This window comes from Leucopleurus acutus (assembly GCF_964270905.1).
Source record: "Leucopleurus acutus genome assembly, chromosome: 6".
Taxonomy (NCBI): Eukaryota; Metazoa; Chordata; class Mammalia; order Artiodactyla; family Delphinidae; genus Leucopleurus; species Leucopleurus acutus.
The window spans coordinates 53,080,229-53,098,487 of record NC_139149.1 but is presented as its reverse complement, the minus strand read 5'-3'; the positions used below and the strand labels follow the sequence as shown (position 1 = coordinate 53,098,487).

At 35.2% G+C, this 18,259-nt stretch overlaps 1 protein-coding gene across 1 annotated transcript in view; it reads left to right on the top strand.

Moving 5' to 3' along the window:
* Positions 1-17,283, top strand: part of SCN1A (sodium voltage-gated channel alpha subunit 1) — a gene marked incomplete at both ends in the record, with an annotated part of 93,624 nt that extends 76,341 nt beyond the window's left edge. Inside the window, 6 exons of the mRNA XM_082841567.1 lie at positions 3,928-4,209; positions 6,914-6,967; positions 8,508-8,649; positions 12,000-12,097; positions 13,665-13,935; positions 16,106-17,283. Coding sequence (XP_082697693.1) covers positions 3,928-4,209; positions 6,914-6,967; positions 8,508-8,649; positions 12,000-12,097; positions 13,665-13,935; positions 16,106-17,283 — 2,025 coding nt within the window. The remainder of the gene's footprint in view (positions 1-3,927; positions 4,210-6,913; positions 6,968-8,507; positions 8,650-11,999; positions 12,098-13,664; positions 13,936-16,105) is intronic.
* Between the last annotated feature and the right edge of the window lie 976 nt (positions 17,284-18,259).

The window sequence follows — 18,259 nt, the reverse complement described above, 5'->3', positions numbered from 1 at the left end:
GATGATGCTGTTTGAGGCATTTAAAAGAACACTTGCTATTTTCTACTTTGTTCCGGGGCCTGAAAATTGACATCAAGATACCGGCAGTGGCTTCCTTGCCTGTTGACATGTGTGAGCAGATGCTAGGGTGCAGTATTCCAGGTTTCATAAAACTGGTATTGATTGTGTGATCATTCTCATGCTTTATTAAGTGTAAGTTTATAGGGGTTATTTTTCAAATGTAACAAAGCAAAAATATATTAAGATAGAGTTGAGTAAGCACATGTGATTTGTGTTTTAAATAAAGTAAATATGAAAGGACCCACTTATTGGAATTATACAGACTACAACACCCACCTAGAAATAAAACATCTTATTATGTGTATTAAGATAGAATTTAATGCATAAACTTACTTCGTAGACTACGTCACTCCCAACTAACCTTTTAGTATCTTAGAAAATATCATAGTGAAAACATAAATAAAAATGAATCTACATTTTGTTTATTCTTAAAGTTTGGGAATAATGTGCAAGGAGGACAGTTTTTATTTTTGAGGGAGAGAAAAAGTTGGAGTTTTTGTTTGGATAGTTAATGTATCATATCTTTCAAAAATAATTACCGTAATTAAATCCCATAACACAAATGCAGACATTAGATTTAAAAAGGATACTATTACTCTTCTTCATACTTTAAAATGTGTGATTTCTACTTTGCCTACTTTTGATTTTTATTCACATAGTTTTTCAGTATTTTGATTAAAGAAACATTGCAATCCATGAGTAGTATTGATTTGAAGTTCAAAGACAATTCATTCAGACAAGAGGACATTTCTACATGTATCAGAATTCCCAACATTAATTTGCATATTTAATTGTCAATCCCTCATTTCATGTTGATTTACTTAAAAAGCAGATAATGAACCAGAAACAGAAAGTGTTTCTGTAGGAGTGAGTTGTGTGCTAGAATACAGAAATTCTATTTTGATGATGTTTTGCAAAACATTTGTGAGAAGCAACCTCTAGTATTGATTCATTAAGATAGTTCCTTTCTTAGAACCTCCTTTTATGCAGCCTGAAACTTCAATTTGTTCTTTCCAACTTGTTTAGTCCAGTTCTGTCTAGTGCCTTCACCACCTGGGAACCAATTACTGCAGTTCCCTAGAGCCAGAAAGGAGTTAATACCCCTCCCTCTGTGCTGAACCAAGGAAGGGCTTGGGGCTCTTGGGAAAAGACAATCCTTTCTCTCATCCTTCATTGCCTAATTTAATGAGATTTTAAATATAAATGGACCTTTGTATAGTAAATCCTTTTATCTTCGTAAAAATAAACGTTTTCTCTGGGCCAAATGTATGCCAACCATTGTAAATGTTCCTTGAAAGGCACTGCTGCTTATATCATGAATTACATAGAGTTAATTTTAGTGCAAATCCAATCCCCAGTTTCAAAAGAAACCCCTCAGACTTATTAGCTAACCCCAAATTATTTTGTGTTCAGCTCTTTATTCTCATCCCATATCCAGAAATAGCATTTAAAAATTATATTTTGATCAATAAATGCTAAGCTAACCTTTACTTCATTCATTCATTCAATCACCACTTTTGTAGTCCTGTATTCAAAGCACCTGCTATATTCCTGTATTCAAGGCACTCAAAGCCTTGGAGAATTCACAAATATATTTTTTCATCTTAAATTAAAAAAAAAAAAAGGCTACCATCTGTCAAGATTATGGGAATGCCATTCATTAACTCTAACACAGAGCAATCTGGATACCGGATAAGTACGAGTGACTCTAAGGAAAATTAGTGAGGTCGAGTAGAAGAAGCACTAGATGCCATTTCTAGTCTACATTCTGAACTTAACCTAGCTTAGCTCATTCTTCTCATTTGCCAAATGAGAATGCAGTAGTAAAGTATCTCTATAGTCCTGTCCAGTGCTGGAATTCTGATTTTTGAATTCAAAAGAGGAAACACTCATCTCTCTTTTGGAGGCTAAACTGAGAGGTGAAGTGAGGCTCCATGGCAGAAGTGCTGCTTGAACTACAGCTTGTGAGGAGAGTGTTTCAGAAGGGGAGGTAGTGGACACGGAATTTCAAAGGAAAGGGCATCTCAATTCTCTGGTAATGTTATTAGCACATGGTAATTACATTAGTTGGATTGGCGTGAAGGCTAGGTGGCTAGGGAAGTTAAAACTAGAAATGCAGATTGAGAAGTGATTTGAACATCAAGGTAAGGAAGATGTTTGATAATCAGTGGGAAGCCATTAAATAATTTTAAATGAGAGTTGGAGATGAATTCATCTTATATGAATGAAAGGAAGGAGGAAATTGGAAGACTCTGAAAATGGTACAAGTATGTACTAACAGATGTCAGAACTAGGGTGGCGATCATGAAAATGGAGAAGTGATAGAGGTGAGAAAGGTTTGGAAGAAAAAAGTGTGAGACCTACAGATTGATGTGAAAAGAATTCAAGAAATAGGTGTAGGTAGCCAGTGTTCTGCTCATGGGCTAAATTGGGTGTTGTAGGTAAAAAAAAAAAACAAAAAAAATATGCATTTTAACATGTGCTTTGTGTATACACAGTAGAAAAAGCTTTTTAATCTGGCTGGTAGGCAAAATGTTTGGAAAAGGAGAGAAATAAATAATAACTTGATTTCAGCTTTCATATCTTGAATCCAAAGAAATCTAAGTGTATCCACACATTTAAAGTGAAGTATAAAATAAAGACTTATTCATTCAGTTGTATTAATGCAGACGGCCACATGAGATAAAGGTGAGGTACCATGTGTCAGCTTGGTAGGCTGCATAGCTCACATCATCTGGATCTGCCTAGATAATTCAACTGACTTCACTTTTTCATTCTCATTCCCCTCTTTGTCATTAATGGTTTTATTATTGCCTTTGGCCCACTTTCAGATCGACAAGAATCATAGAGGTACACAGGTAGAATTCAACTTAGCTATGAATGTTCAAGTCTGAGGCATCCATCATCTGCCACTTAGGAGCATTTTAGGGCCTGTGTTTATCTCTCTCTTAGCTACTCATGTGCATCTCCAATGGGAACTGTAGAGAAGGAAGCAAGGACAGTCCTCCCTACAGTGTTGCTAAATATAAAAACTCAGAGTTTTAATTTGTGGTCCAGGAATAAAGATAAGAGGGGCAAAAATGCTTCCATTAAAAAAAAAAAAGTAGCTAATTATTTAGCACAGAACTTGATATAATCACATCAGATTTAGGAGCTATCATCCCAAAAATGGCATCCCTCCTTTTCTTATTTTCCTAAGAAACTGATTTCTACTATGTTTCATTTAAAATAAGTTTATCAAATTAAACTCAGTAAATGAAACAACTGATATGACTGGAGCTTGAAATAAACGATGTGATGATCTAATGAAATACATAATGCTAAATTGTCTTGCTTCTTATGCAAAAATTATTATTAGTCATAGCAATGCATGAATAATTAAGGACAAAATTATATTAGGTATTTAATAATTTTTTATATTTATACATCTGAATTTTTAGTTTAGTAAAATATATCAATCAAATCAACTCTTGTCCCAACATTTTAGTTTCATTCTTTAATATACTGCCTTTTTTAATGAGTTAATTTTCTCTGTTAGGAATTCTTACTTTTTCTAATAAAACTTTTCTGACTTCATCTGACAGCAAATTCCTCTGATTTTGTTTTCCCTTTAACTTTTCAGTACTTTCTCCTCTCTTTTTAAAATCTTTTTTATCTTTGATATATTACCTAAATTCATTTCCCTAAATGTATTGCTTATGAAAGAATGTATTTCATTTTAAGACATTTTTACTTTGCTTTTAAATATCTTAGAATAATCTTGATAGTAAAAAAAAAAAAAAAGAATGACTAAAGATTACTAGGGGAATGTCTTTTCTTTTAACCAACAAGAATTCTGACTTTTCTTTTTTTCCATTTGTGTATTAGGTGGTTGTGAATGCCCTTTTAGGAGCAATTCCATCCATCATGAATGTGCTTCTGGTTTGTCTTATATTCTGGCTAATTTTCAGCATCATGGGCGTAAATTTGTTTGCTGGCAAATTCTACCACTGTGTTAACACCACAACTGGTGACATGTTTGACATCAGCGAAGTGAATAATCATTCTGATTGCCTAATACTAATAGAAAGAAATGAGACTGCCCGATGGAAAAATGTGAAAGTAAACTTTGATAATGTAGGATTTGGGTATCTCTCTTTGCTTCAAGTTGTAAGTGAACACTCTTTTCTCTGAAATGTGTTTATTGTTTGGAATAATAACAAAGTAATGATATACAACTATTATTTAGTTACTAAGAAGAAATTTTATAACATATTTCCTTTTTTCTAATTTTGGTTTATTAGTACAAGTTCATGAGCCCAGATGGGTGGAAATGTCAGTATATTTAAACAGTGCAGACATAGTTGATAGTGGCCAGGTATTTTAGTTGATAGTGGCCAGGTATTTTAGTTCTTTCCAAAGGTCTTTTTTTCTTCTCATATTACTCTCTCTTCCCATGTGAACAAGTTGATTAATAAATCAATAAATTTGCTATTATTTTTCCTATTGCAATTGGAAAGCTTGTTTCACTGATGGATCATCCCCTCCTCGCAAACATACACCCTTAACACACCTGATTGGATTGTAACAAATTGGTGGGAATTAAATTAACTGCTACTGAATTGTATCATTTGGATTGAAGATTGGGGAATGATATTTAGGTTTTAGGTTTAGATCCTCATAGCAAAATGAAATAATACCAGGTAACACTCAGACACAGAAATCAAACACAAGCAGCTGTTGTCTCACCCCAAATGTCCTTCAGTACAATTACTTAAGTCTTTTTTTTTTCTCTAAATATTGATGTTTTCACTACTGGGTCTTTAAGACTGAAACATAGTTCACAATTTATAAAAATGTAGAAGATGGTGGCCTCTTAAACATTTTCATTTGATGCTGCTTCTGACTGCAGCTGCATCACAAGAGAGCAGTGGGTAAAAACAGTCTAGGTCGTTTGAAAAACATTGTAAAAATACTGTTCTATTTTGGCCACTGAAAACTCATCTTAAAAAAAAAAAAAAACTGCGTAAGTTCTTTCCTGTGGTTCTGCAGAGTCTTTAGGGAAGAAATCTATTTTGTTTCACCAGGGTTGTGTTTTCAGTTGTTCAGCCAGGAGATTAAGCAAACAAACCTGGACTGGTCAAAGTCCTCGTGCATCTCTTTCAGAGGTGTCAGTACTGTGATTATTTTACAAGTTCTTTCCACCTTCTTGTTAGAAATTCTTATTTCTCTTGTAGATGTTTCTGACTTACTCTGAACGCTTATGCAATTAAAATAGAGATTTTTATAATCTGGCAAGTATGATTTCTTTAAATATTAGCATAGACACATGATGATATTTCCTTGGGCCCTTATCCTAACGCTTAACTAATAACCACACTTGTAAATATCACTAATTTATATCACTTCCTCCATAAAATTGAGAAAGAAAAATTGAAAATTTCAAGCAGTCCCTTAAAATGCTAAACAAGGGGTAAAGATCCTGTATGAAGCCATTAAATAAATTCTAATACTGAAGTACTGATTTATTCTTGGCTTTATACAGAATCATCTCTCTGTTGATTAGCAATTCATTGAAATGGTTCCTTGAATCACTTTTTTCTGTTCCTGTACCTAGTGTGTGATGAACTTGTTCTGTCATTGACCTCAGACATTGACACATTCAACATTTCCCTCTTTGATAGACAAATAAGTTCTATTTTCTAGATAAGAAACTTTACTTTCTCTTCACTGCCATCACAACCACCCTTACTTGGCTTTCTTCCCATGACATCTACCACTTCACAAGTGTTAGTGTTATAAAAACAAAGATGTGTTGAGATACAGATGCTGAAAGCTTTTTGCTAGATTTGCTCACTAAGGAATAATCCTCTCAGGCCCGTAGGGCTCAAAATTCATGTCCTAGGGCAAGTAACAAATTACTGTAAGCTATTACACTTGGAATACCAAGTGTACTATTTTTCACTTCTCTTACCCAAATTAACTCACTCTCATCAAAAATTACAAAGAGGGACTCCCTGGCGGTCCAGTGGTTAAGACTCCGTGCTTCCAACGCAGGTGGCGAGGGTTCAATCCCTGGTTGGGAACTAATATCCCACATGCCATGTGGCATGGCCAAAAAAAAACCCCAAAAACAAAACAAAACAAACGAACAGAAAAAAAAAAAAAGGAGTATTATTTTAAAAAATTACAGAGAAGAAAGTGGAATATAGGATTATTTCTAGATGTTATGCTTTAAAATTCTTAAAATGTTAGTTGCAACTGACTTTTTGTATACCTGTATGATCCTTAGAGTGTTACAATCAAGAGAAATCATAAACTTTCAGTCGCTTTGTCACCTTGTAGATAGATTTTAGTGGATGATCGTCAGGTCTAAGTTGTAGTTGTTTTGCTGCTACAAACATTGCCAAATGTGTTGGCATTTGTAAAGCTTTCTAAAAGTATTCCGCCAAATCTTGATAGCACTTTATATTGCATGATTGGAAGGGAGGGAGACGCAAGAGGGAAGAGATATGGGAACATATGTATATGTATAACTTATTCACTTTGTTATAAAGCAGAAACTAACACACCATTGTAAAGCAATTATACTCCAATAAAGGTGTTAAAAAATAATAATAAAAAAGAACTGAGAAGTATTTGTGAGTTGGTTATCAAGCAGGAAGCTATATCAAATGACCATTCTGTTTATTATATGGTCTAGAAATGAAGAGACTTACTGAGATATTGTTGGTCCAAAATCCATGTAAAATTTGTTTTGAGATGTCTTTTAAAAATGTTCCTTTTAAAGAAATATATCAGGAAGAATATTTATTAAACATCAGGTCTGAATTATTTTTACTCCAAAGTAAAACATGCATGTCCTTTTTAATAGGCCACATTTAAGGGATGGATGGATATAATGTATGCAGCAGTTGATTCCAGAAATGTAAGTATTCTTTACATCCTAAGTCTTTTCACAATATTGATTAGGCACTAAAATTAACAGAGCATATCAGCTAAATGGAATGATTCTACAACGAATTTTTAAAAAGGGAAAAGTATGACTCAAGTTAATACTCAAATATTTATCAGAAAGATCTTAGTAAGATATATCAAAATGGAAGTCAAACTAATGTAACACATGAGTATATTTAATAACTAACAAATATCCATCTATTAACTATTTTTCTATTTTGTTTCCTTTTTATCTACCAATTATATAATCAATAATAATATTGGCATGCTGGAGCAAATGTGAAGAAATACATGGTTACCATCAGTAGTTTACCCTCCACATTAGACAAGTTAGGGATGTTGTCTAGGCAGAATTAGATTTCTGTAATAGTCACTTTAAAATCCATTCTTTTATATGATTATAGCATCCATAAATTTACTGGGGCCTTTACAGAGACTGTTATCATTTCTGTGATCAACAGTTTCCTTTAAGTTTCTATCACCTAAGACCTACTTTTTTGATTTATCCTACAATAGTCTTTTTCAGGCTTCAAGAAGAGAACTGAAATCCATGCTCATTCCAACTCTGCTCTTCAAAATTTGTAAAATTTAGTATTTTCTCTTTATCTTTCCATTCTGAAGTCCCATCTTCTATAATCATGAAGAATGAACTTTACCCCTGGAATCTTTAAACTGATCTGATAAGCACACTTTTATCTTTCTTGATGTGCATTTCCCATAAGTGGCTTTAGTTTTATGTTGAGTACTTTCTTGATATCCTCCAGAGATGAGTTATTTCACTTTGTTACTTATTGTGTTTGTTTTGTGCGTTTGGTTGGTTTTTAACTCTGTTATCTTTAGGAGGACATGAATCTATTAGGGCACTATCTATAGTGACTCCTTTACCTCTTTACTAAGTGCTAAGTAAAAGCTCAAATGCTTATTTATTATGAGTACAATCTAGAGATTAAATTATCAGTTGAGGATTTAGCAGATACCATGTCCAATTATGTCTACTCAATCTGAAAATTTCAATGAATGTTATAATGTTATAGGCAGGATGCCAAACATCGAAATAAGTAACTCAATTCTTATTTGCTAAATAAATTCATGCATCAGGAATGATTATTTCTAAAATAATCATTGAAATAGTCTATGCATATTTACTGATGTAAAATTTTTTTCGCTATTAATTTTTAAATTATTAAAATGCAATACCTTAAAAATTCCCAAATTTAGTACACTACTGTCCAAATGGCAAGATATTAGTTGTATTTATAGTTAGAAAAAAATACATTTCAAAATCATCATACTGTATTTTTCACATGAGAACACTCTGTTTTTCACATAAAAAATTATCCCAAAGGCTAATTTCAGAGATTTATTTTTTAGAGGTAGCTGATTTAGAGGAAATAAAGAAAAGTACTGCTTAAGTGTTACTAGAAATTTTCTTTTCTATTCTCATGAAAAACACCAGTGACTACCAGCATCAAATGTATTGTAATATCTTACAAAATATTCTCCTTTTGTAGGTGGAACTCCAGCCTAAGTATGAGGAAAGTCTATACATGTATCTTTACTTTGTTATTTTCATCATCTTTGGGTCCTTCTTCACCTTGAACCTGTTTATTGGTGTCATCATAGATAATTTCAACCAGCAAAAGAAGAAGATAAGTATTTCTAATATTTTCTCTCCCACTGAGGTAATAAATTATTTGAAGAGTTTTCAACACCAAATGAGTACTTTAACTCAGAAACCAAATGGGATTATATATTAAAATCTATTTTTGCATCCTCTCCCTCTGCCATTCACTGCCCATGTCTTTCATGGTATAAAAAGTCAAGAAGGAGTGTATTCCATTCTCCTGTGCATAGGTTCACAAAATCTCTCTCCTCTTTAAAGAAAAAATACTCAGGTACCACATTTTCTCTTTTGAAAAAGAATAATTAAAAAAAAGAACTAGAAGAGAACCCAGGCATACACCTGTTTCCCAGAGTCAACCTGTTGTTTTATCTTTACAACTTACCTCCTTGAAATATATTTTCCAGCAAAAACGTTTAAAATCTTTGCAGTAAATTAGGCATGAGAGGTAAGCTTCTTCTAGTGTTTCTTTTCACATTTTTTAATTCTTTTTTGGCTCGTTTTGTGTATTCCCACTTCATTTTCCCTGATGTTAATTACAAACTATCAGTTCCAGCCTTGAATTGAACAGTTCTTTATTAATTATTATCACTTATGAAGCCCATTTTATCATCCCAGTTATATATGCATATTATCAAAAACACAGAAAGTGAAGAAATATCATTACTCAGGAGTAACCACTATTCACATTTTATGTTTTTCTGTTCAAACTTTTTCTACACATATCCTTGTTATTGAAATTATTTGGTCTATAATTATAATTTTTTTTGAGTTAACATAAGTATTTTCCCATTTTGTTAAGTCTTCATATACATATTATCATAATTTTCTTAACCATTTTCCAATAGATTGATGATTTAGGTTGTTTCTAATCTTTAATAATTTAAATAGTGCCTGGTCAAAAGCCTTTGTGCCGAAAAAATTTGAGCCTTTAATGATTTCTTTAAGATAAATTCCAAGAGTAAAGTGTTTTGCTTTCCCCAGGTAACATGCCCACTCATACTCCCAATAAGTGGTGCTGGGAAAACTGGACAGGTACATGTAAAAGTATGAAATTAGAATCCTCCCTAACACCATACACAAAAATAAACTCAAAATGGATTAAAGACCTAAATGTAAGGCCAGACACTATCAAACTCTTAGAGGAAAACATAGGCAGAACACTACGACAGAAATCACAGCAAGATCCTTTTTGACCCACCTCCTAGAGAAATGGAAATAAAAACAAAAATAAACAAATGGGACCTAATGAAACTTAAAAGCTTTTGCACAGCAAAGGAAACCATAAACAAGACCAAAAGACAACCCTCAGAATGAGAGAAAATATTTGCAAATGTAGCAACTGACAAAGGATTAATCTCCAAAATTTACAAACAGCTCATGCAGCTCAATATCAAAAAAACAAACAACCCAATCCAAAAATGGGCAGAAGACCTAAATAGACATTTCTCCAAAGAAGATATACAGATTGCCAACGAGAACATGAAAGAATGCTCAATATCATTAATCATTAGAGAAATGCAAATCCAAACTACAATGAGATATCATCTCACACTGGTCAGAATGGCCATCATCAAAAAATCTAGAAACAATAATGCTGGAGAGGGTGTGGAGAAAAGGGAACACTCTTGCAGTGTTGGTGGGAATGTAAATTGATACAGCCACTGTGGAGAACAGTATGGAGGTTCCTTAAAAAACTAAAAATAGAACTACCATACGACCCAGCAATCCCACTACTGGGCATATACCCTGAGAAAACCATAATTCCAGAAGAGTCATGTACCACAATGTTCACTGCAGCATTATTTACAATAGCCAGGACATGGAATCAACCTAAGTGTCCATCATCGGATGAATGGATAAAGAAGATGTGACACATATATACAATGGAATATTACTCAGCCATAAAAAGAAACGAAATTGAGTTATTTGTAGTGAGGTGGATGGACCTAGAGTCTGTTGTACAGAGTGAAGTAAGTCAGAAAGAGAAAAACAAATACAGTATGCTAACACATATATATGGAATCTAAGAAAAAAAACAGGGTCATGAAGAACCTAGGGGTAAGACGGGAATAAAGACACAGACCTACTAGAGAATGGACTTGAGGATATGGGGAGGGGGAAGGGTAATCTGTGACAAAGTGAGAGAGTGGCATGGACATATGTACACTACCCAACGTAAAATAGATAGCTAGTGGGAAGCAGCCGCATAGCACAGGGAGATCAGCTCGGTGCTTTGTGACCACCTAGAGGGGTGGGATAGGGAGGGCGGGAGGGAGGGAGACGCAAGAGGGAAGAGATATGGGAACATATGTATATGTATAACTGATTCACTTTGTTATAAAGCAGAAATTAACACACCATTGTAAAGCAATTATACTCCAATATAGATGTTAAAAAAAAAAGAAAAAGCGTATAGATGTGCTCAGGTCACTGCTGTTTCACTGGCATCAAACATTCTCTCGTTTTTTGGTACTTGATATTTGAAAAATGAAAATTGTGTTTAATTTTCATGTCTTTTATGACTAGTAGGTTTGAATATGTTTTGAGGCCTTTATTTTTGCCATTTATTTTTCTTCCTTTGTGTACTGATCCTTCATCTCACTTGCTCAGTCTGTTTTCTTATTATATGAGTGCTTTCATTGGATGAGACTCTTTCACTTATGGATCATTTCTGTCCCTTAGCCCCCTTTATTATTACTGATATTACTCCGTTGTCATTATCAAGCTATTTCGTTTCACTTATTAGCCTGAGGTCTAATCCTCTGCACCTACTGGCCTATCATACCACATACCTGACATACGTATGACCTCTGACTTTTCCCCTAAGTCATCTACCGACTTGGCCAGTTTCCTTTCCATCCTTTTGCTCCAGTTCTTTGCAGAATGAAAGTGGCTTTTTGTGAGTAACTCTAAACCATCATGCAATATACCTACTCTAACTCTTTGCTACATTTGAATAAGAAAATCATTGTCTTTACCTTCTGAAAGGCAGTGTGTGTAGTGAAAGGAACCATGTATTTAGTGTCTCAGTGAATCAAATTGTACTACTTCCTGAGTTTACAGTCTTGGGTAAAATACTTAACCTCTCAGATTCTGGGAATTTTTCCTCCATAAAATAATAGTGAAAACAATAAAGTCAATTTTGGATGATTGTGGGAAATAAATAAGATTATAGTATCTAAAAATTAGTTTTAATTTTTCAAATTTAAAATCCCAGGCATAATTATGCTAATTGGTTGAATTTTGCATTTCCTTTTTTAACTGTCCCTTTCCTATTTTAAGTTTAATATTAAAAAACTATGTACAAAAAAAAAAAAAAACTATGTACAAAGGGACACAGTTTTAACCAGTTTTGATTTTTCTTTTCTATACTTTGGAGGTCAAGACATCTTTATGACAGAAGAACAGAAGAAATACTATAATGCAATGAAAAAATTAGGATCAAAAAAGCCTCAAAAGCCTATACCTCGACCAGGGGTAAGAAATATCAAATGATATGGGGGAAAAAATATAAAAACAAAACTAGCATGGGTTTTCTCACAGAAGAGATAGCAGCTAACGTTTCGAGCAGCAAAGATTTCTCCCACTTTTAGAGCATCATTAATTCATACCTTTTATGGTAATGGTAAAAATTATTTTTTAAAGGGAGAGACCAAAAGGAAAAAGAAGAAACAGAAAATGCACCCTTATCTTCAAGCCATTTAGAATTACACAACTAGAATCCAAACAAAATGGAAAAGGAAAAAAAAAATGGCAAAGGACACATAGGCAGTGTGATATGCACAAGGAATTTGATCATATAACTCAAGAATGTTAGAAGAGTAATCTTGGATGGGGTTAAAAAACATGCAGTTTTCTGATAGATTAACAAGTTGATGAATTGTTGAGTGAAATAACACCTTACTTCCATTTTATTTTTCATTAGAGGTACCAGTTGTTTTGGAGAAGGAAAGACTTCTAGTATCTAACATTCATATATAAGGCTATAAAGTTAGAAATTACTAATGTCTACAGAGGTCAGAGTCAATAAGTACAATTCATGATGATAAATAACCCAATGTCATGTTTCCATGATGAACCAATGAGACAACTGCCGTGAAATGGAGGAGCCTTATCCCACATTGTACTGATTTTTATGATGATGACCTGTGAGGTTAAAACAACTCCTGGGGTGCTTTAGGGAATAAAATGCTAGTGAATATTCATATTGTGCTAGCCAACACTTGCCTTCTTGAGAATGATGAAAAACATATACTGTCCTCTGTTAAGCCTTAACACTGGAAGTGAAAATGAGTCAACTATGTGTAGGAAAAATGTAAGATAGACGATGTCCTCAAAATTCCTCAGTGGCCTAGGGAAATGGGCCAGACAATGGCCTGTAGTGAATGACAGTGGCAGAACCAGGGAGCAGAACCATAGATCAGTGACAAGGGACATGAATTTGTGACATCAAAGCATAAGGAATGTCATTCTGGCCTGATTATCCCTGTGTACACTCAGCATTCTGTGTGTGACAATGTCAGCAAAGACTGGTTGGTGGAAGAGCATCAGTATTGCCACACATGGACTTTAAATGCATAATGTTATAGGTGTGTCATGAAAATGACAAGTTCCCTCTAACAATTCTTTGAGAATAAGGCAAGTGGAATGTTATTAGATACTATATTTTGAAACTGCTTCATGGTCCAACTGATCATGGGAAATTCTGGTATAACAAAATTAAGCAGGTTTCTTAACTTCTCGTAATTTTAATACATCAATATGCATTTTGTGCCTCTCAGAGAAGCGTATAGTATGCAGTGTTTCTTATCAGAAATCCCCTTTTGACAAGGGATTGTTATTCTGTGGAATACATTTTGGTAAATAGCAATTTAGGTAACTAAATTAAAGAACAATGTGCTATAAACCATCTTTTACAAAATTCAGGGCCAGTGGTTCCTAGGTATAATACTAGACAGTCAGTTAGTGCAGAAAATACTTATGTAGAAGCTAATGTGTACAGGAAAACACCTCTGTTGCTAAAAGCATTTCTGATTCTCTACAGAACAAATTCCAAGGAATGGTCTTTGACTTCGTAACCAGACAAGTTTTTGACATAAGCATCATGATTCTCATCTGTCTCAACATGGTCACAATGATGGTGGAAACTGACGATCAGAGTGAATATGTGACTAGCATTTTGTCACGTATCAACCTGGTGTTCATTGTGCTGTTCACTGGAGAATGTGTGCTGAAGCTCATCTCTCTCCGCCATTATTATTTTACCATAGGCTGGAATATTTTTGATTTTGTGGTTGTCATTCTCTCCATTGTAGGTAAGAATTATTTCAGGTCTCTTAAGTTCAGCTCAATAAGAGTAAAAGTTAGACTAATCAAGTTTAAATTAGGGGTTATCTGACCACTCAGAGAAAACCACTGTGAAAATTTTGATGTATGTCATACTGGTGTGTTTCTCTTTCTTACAAAATGAGGCTCCTGCTATGCATAGAGTATTGTATCCTATTCTGTGCATTTTAGACTAGGTATATTATTTGTCAATATACCAAAGTCTCATTGATTTGAACTAGAAATCTGCTGTTAACTAAGATTGAAATGTTTTTGACTTGTTGAGATTGAATAGTCTATACAATATCTAAATGGCTCTGTTGAAGAGAGGACTAGAAATTTAGTCTGGTACTCAGGAGAGACAGTGCATCAGAGACATAGACACAGAGTCATTAGCATGTATACATGAGTGGAAGCTGGTGGCAAATAAGGAAGAGCATAGAGTGAAAAGAGAATAAAGCTAAGAACAAAATGTCAGCAATTGCAGATGGTAAGTTCTTTAATGCAGGGTATGGGATATTTTGTAGATTACCTTGAAATTTATAGTAATGATGCACAAAAGAAGTGATGTGGCATGGAACATCATTTCATCAGTCATACACTTCAAAGCCTGGAATGTTAAACAAGTCACGTGACCCATAGCTCATCTCATTCAAGATACAACTCTAGCTCCAGTGAAGTGAAGAAGTCTGCCTGTGGGCCTGAAGTATTCATTCTTTCCTAAACCAGATAATAATATGATTGGGTCAATATTTTACCATCCAATAGGGGGTGCCTCCGTTAGGCAGATTTTTATGCCATTCCTCCCTCTGAAGAAGTTGATTTTCTATCCAACTCATATGTTGTATGTAGCATTTGATTCCCACAGTAATCTGTGGTATAATTAGTTGTGGATAGGGTACTTAGTTGTATTCACCTCTCTTTCACTCTCTTTCCCTCTCTCTCACTCATACACACACACACACACACACACACACACACACACACACACACATGCTTACTTACTCTTTACAGAATGAGGTAGTGTAACTCAAAGGTACTTAATTTCTTGAGATCCTTTTCAGCTCAATCACTATTTCATTATTTTAAAGGCAAATGGAGAAAGAAGATTTAAGGAAGAGAGCTGAGAGACCAGTGTCAGACACAGGAAACCAGAAACAGCATCAGCTTAAACCCTTTTAGAAATGCACCAGACCATATATATACATATATATATGTATTACATATATATATATATATATATATATATATGAATATTATAGTAGAAGCTTAGGGAAGCATCAAGTTCATGGAGAGATGAAAACAGCATTAAAAACTGCAGATACTTTTAGATGGGGAAGGACTGAATAGAGGGTATATATGATTTGGCATTTTCAGAAAAAAATCATTGAATTCTTATAAATGTGTACGTATACTGTTGGCTACTGCTCTTAAGATGGACTTGAGAATTTTTAATTTGTTTTTTTAGATTCAGTCTTGGGATTTTGTATAAGCTAAAACTAGTCTATAGATATCCCTCAAAGACAAAAGGTACTATAAAATCCTTATTCAATTGAATATTGTCATAGTCACCTTGGACTGCCGTAATAATTACCACAGACTGGGTGGCTTAAACAAGAGAAACTTATTTTCTCAGAGTTCTGGAGGCCACAAGTCCAAGTCAAGGTGCCAACATGATGGGTTTCTGGTGAGAGGTCTCTTCCAGGTTGGTAGATGGTCATCTTCTCACTGTGTCCTCAGGTGGCAGGGAGAAAGAGAGAGCAAGCTCTCTATTGCCTTTTCTCATAAGGGCACTAATCCTATCATGAGGGCTCCAACCTCATGGCCTCATCTAAATTTAATTATCTCCCAAAGGCCCTATCTCCAAATACCACCACCTTGGGGGGTTAGGGCTGTAATGTATGAATTTGGTGGTAGGGTGGGTGGGGGGTGGGGGTGGACAGAATTTAGTTCACAGCAAATACTGAGTTGAATTTAATGCTGAATGCCGAAATTAAGGTTTATCTATAATATATGTATGTATTGTCTGTATATAAAATTGAAGATTAAATAACTGAATTTCAGTACTCTGAACTTTACCTGGGAGCCTTAACAGAAATTTAAATATTATTTTAATGGATAACTTCTTCACTGGTTGATACACTGATCTTTTATCCATAGGTATGTTTCTGGCTGAGCTGATAGAGAAATATTTTGTGTCCCCTACCCTGTTCCGAGTGATCCGTCTTGCCAGGATTGGCCGAATCCTGCGTCTGATCAAAGGGGCCAAGGGGATCCGCACGCTGCTCTTTGCTTTGATGATGTCCCTTCCTGCGTTGTTTAACATCGGCCTCCTGCTCTTCCTGGTCATGTTCATCTATGCCATCTTTGGGATGTCCAACTTCGCCTATGTTAAGAGGGAGGTTGGAATTGATGACATGTTCAACTTCGAGACCTTTGGCAACAGCATGATCTGCCTGTTCCAGATTACCACCTCTGCTGGTTGGGATGGATTGCTAGCACCTATTCTCAACAGTAAACCACCCGATTGTGACCCTAATAAAGTTAACCCTGGCAGCTCAGTTAAGGGAGACTGTGGGAACCCATCTGTGGGGATCTTCTTTTTTGTCAGTTACATCATCATATCATTTCTGGTCGTGGTGAACATGTACATCGCTGTCATCCTGGAGAACTTCAGTGTTGCTACTGAAGAAAGTGCAGAGCCCCTGAGCGAGGATGACTTTGAGATGTTCTACGAGGTTTGGGAGAAGTTTGATCCCAATGCCACCCAGTTCATGGAATTTGAAAAACTCTCTCAGTTTGCAGCTGCTCTTGAACCTCCGCTCAATTTGCCACAACCGAACAAAGTCCAGCTCATTGCCATGGATCTGCCTATGGTCAGTGGGGACCGGATCCACTGTCTTGACATCTTATTTGCTTTTACGAAGCGGGTTCTGGGGGAGAGTGGAGAGATGGATGCTCTCCGAATACAGATGGAAGAGCGATTCATGGCTTCCAACCCATCAAAGGTTTCCTATCAGCCAATAACTACGACTTTAAGACGAAAACAAGAGGAGGTGTCTGCTGTTATTATTCAGCGTGCATACAGGCGCCACCTTTTAAAGCGAACTGTAAAGCAAGCTTCATTTACATATAACAAAAATAAAATCAAAGGTGGGACTAATCTTCTTATAAAAGAAGACATGGTAATTGACAGAATAAATGAAAACTCAATTACAGAAAAGACTGATCTGACCATGTCCACAGCAGCTTGTCCACCCTCCTACGATCGGGTAACAAAGCCAATCGTGGAAAAACACGAGCAAGAAGGCAAAGATGAGAAAGCCAAAGGGAAATAAACAAAAATAAATCAAAATCACTGGGTGACAAATTGTTTACAGCCTGTGAAGGTGATGTATTCTGGTCAACAGGACTCCTTTAGGAGGTCAATGCCAAACTGACTGTTTTTACACAAATCTACTTAAGGTCAGTGCCTACAATCAGACAGTGACCCCTTGTCGGAAAACTGTGACTCTGAAAAGGGAAGATGACCTCGACAGGAGGTTACTGTTCTCACTACCAGCTGACACTGCTGAAGACAAGAGACAAAATGGCTACTCAGACTGTAGGGACCAGTTCAAAGGGGTGCAAACCTATAATTCGGGGGTTGTTTAACATGAAACACTTTAGTGTAGTAATTGTATCCACTCTTTGCATTTCGACTGCCACATTTGTCACATTTTTACAAAATCTGTTAGTGGATTCATCTTTTTTTTAGTCCATATGTTGTTTATTATATGTGACTATTTTTGTAAACGGGGTTTCTGTTGGGAAATAGACTAAAGGACCTCTCTAACAGGTATGCCACCAGGGGTTATGGTAATTGCATGGCCTCCCACCTGCACAGAGATGTGGTTTGCATGAGGGCATGCTACACTCAGAGATCATGCATGAAAAAAGTCACGAGGAAAACAATGAGTTTTAAATTCCATCCATGTTTCTGGGAGGGGTAATTAGGTGAAAATTGGAGGTGCTTTGCTGACCTTGTGAAATCCAGCCCCTAGACCAACTATATCATTTTGGGGAGGGATAGCCCATGAAATCTAAGCAGGTGAAAACTTCACTCAAATGTCTGGAGTCATAAGTGTTATGTTTCTGTTTCTTGTATTTAAAAACCTGAGTAAGTTTTGCTTCCCCCCTAAAGACGGAATTGACAAAAAGAACGCTTTATAAATTTCTGCTTAATCCTGCACTTTGTTTAGCCATCTTCAGCGCAGCAAGGTTGACAATGTATATGTTAATGAAATGCTATTTATTATGTAAATAGTCATTTTA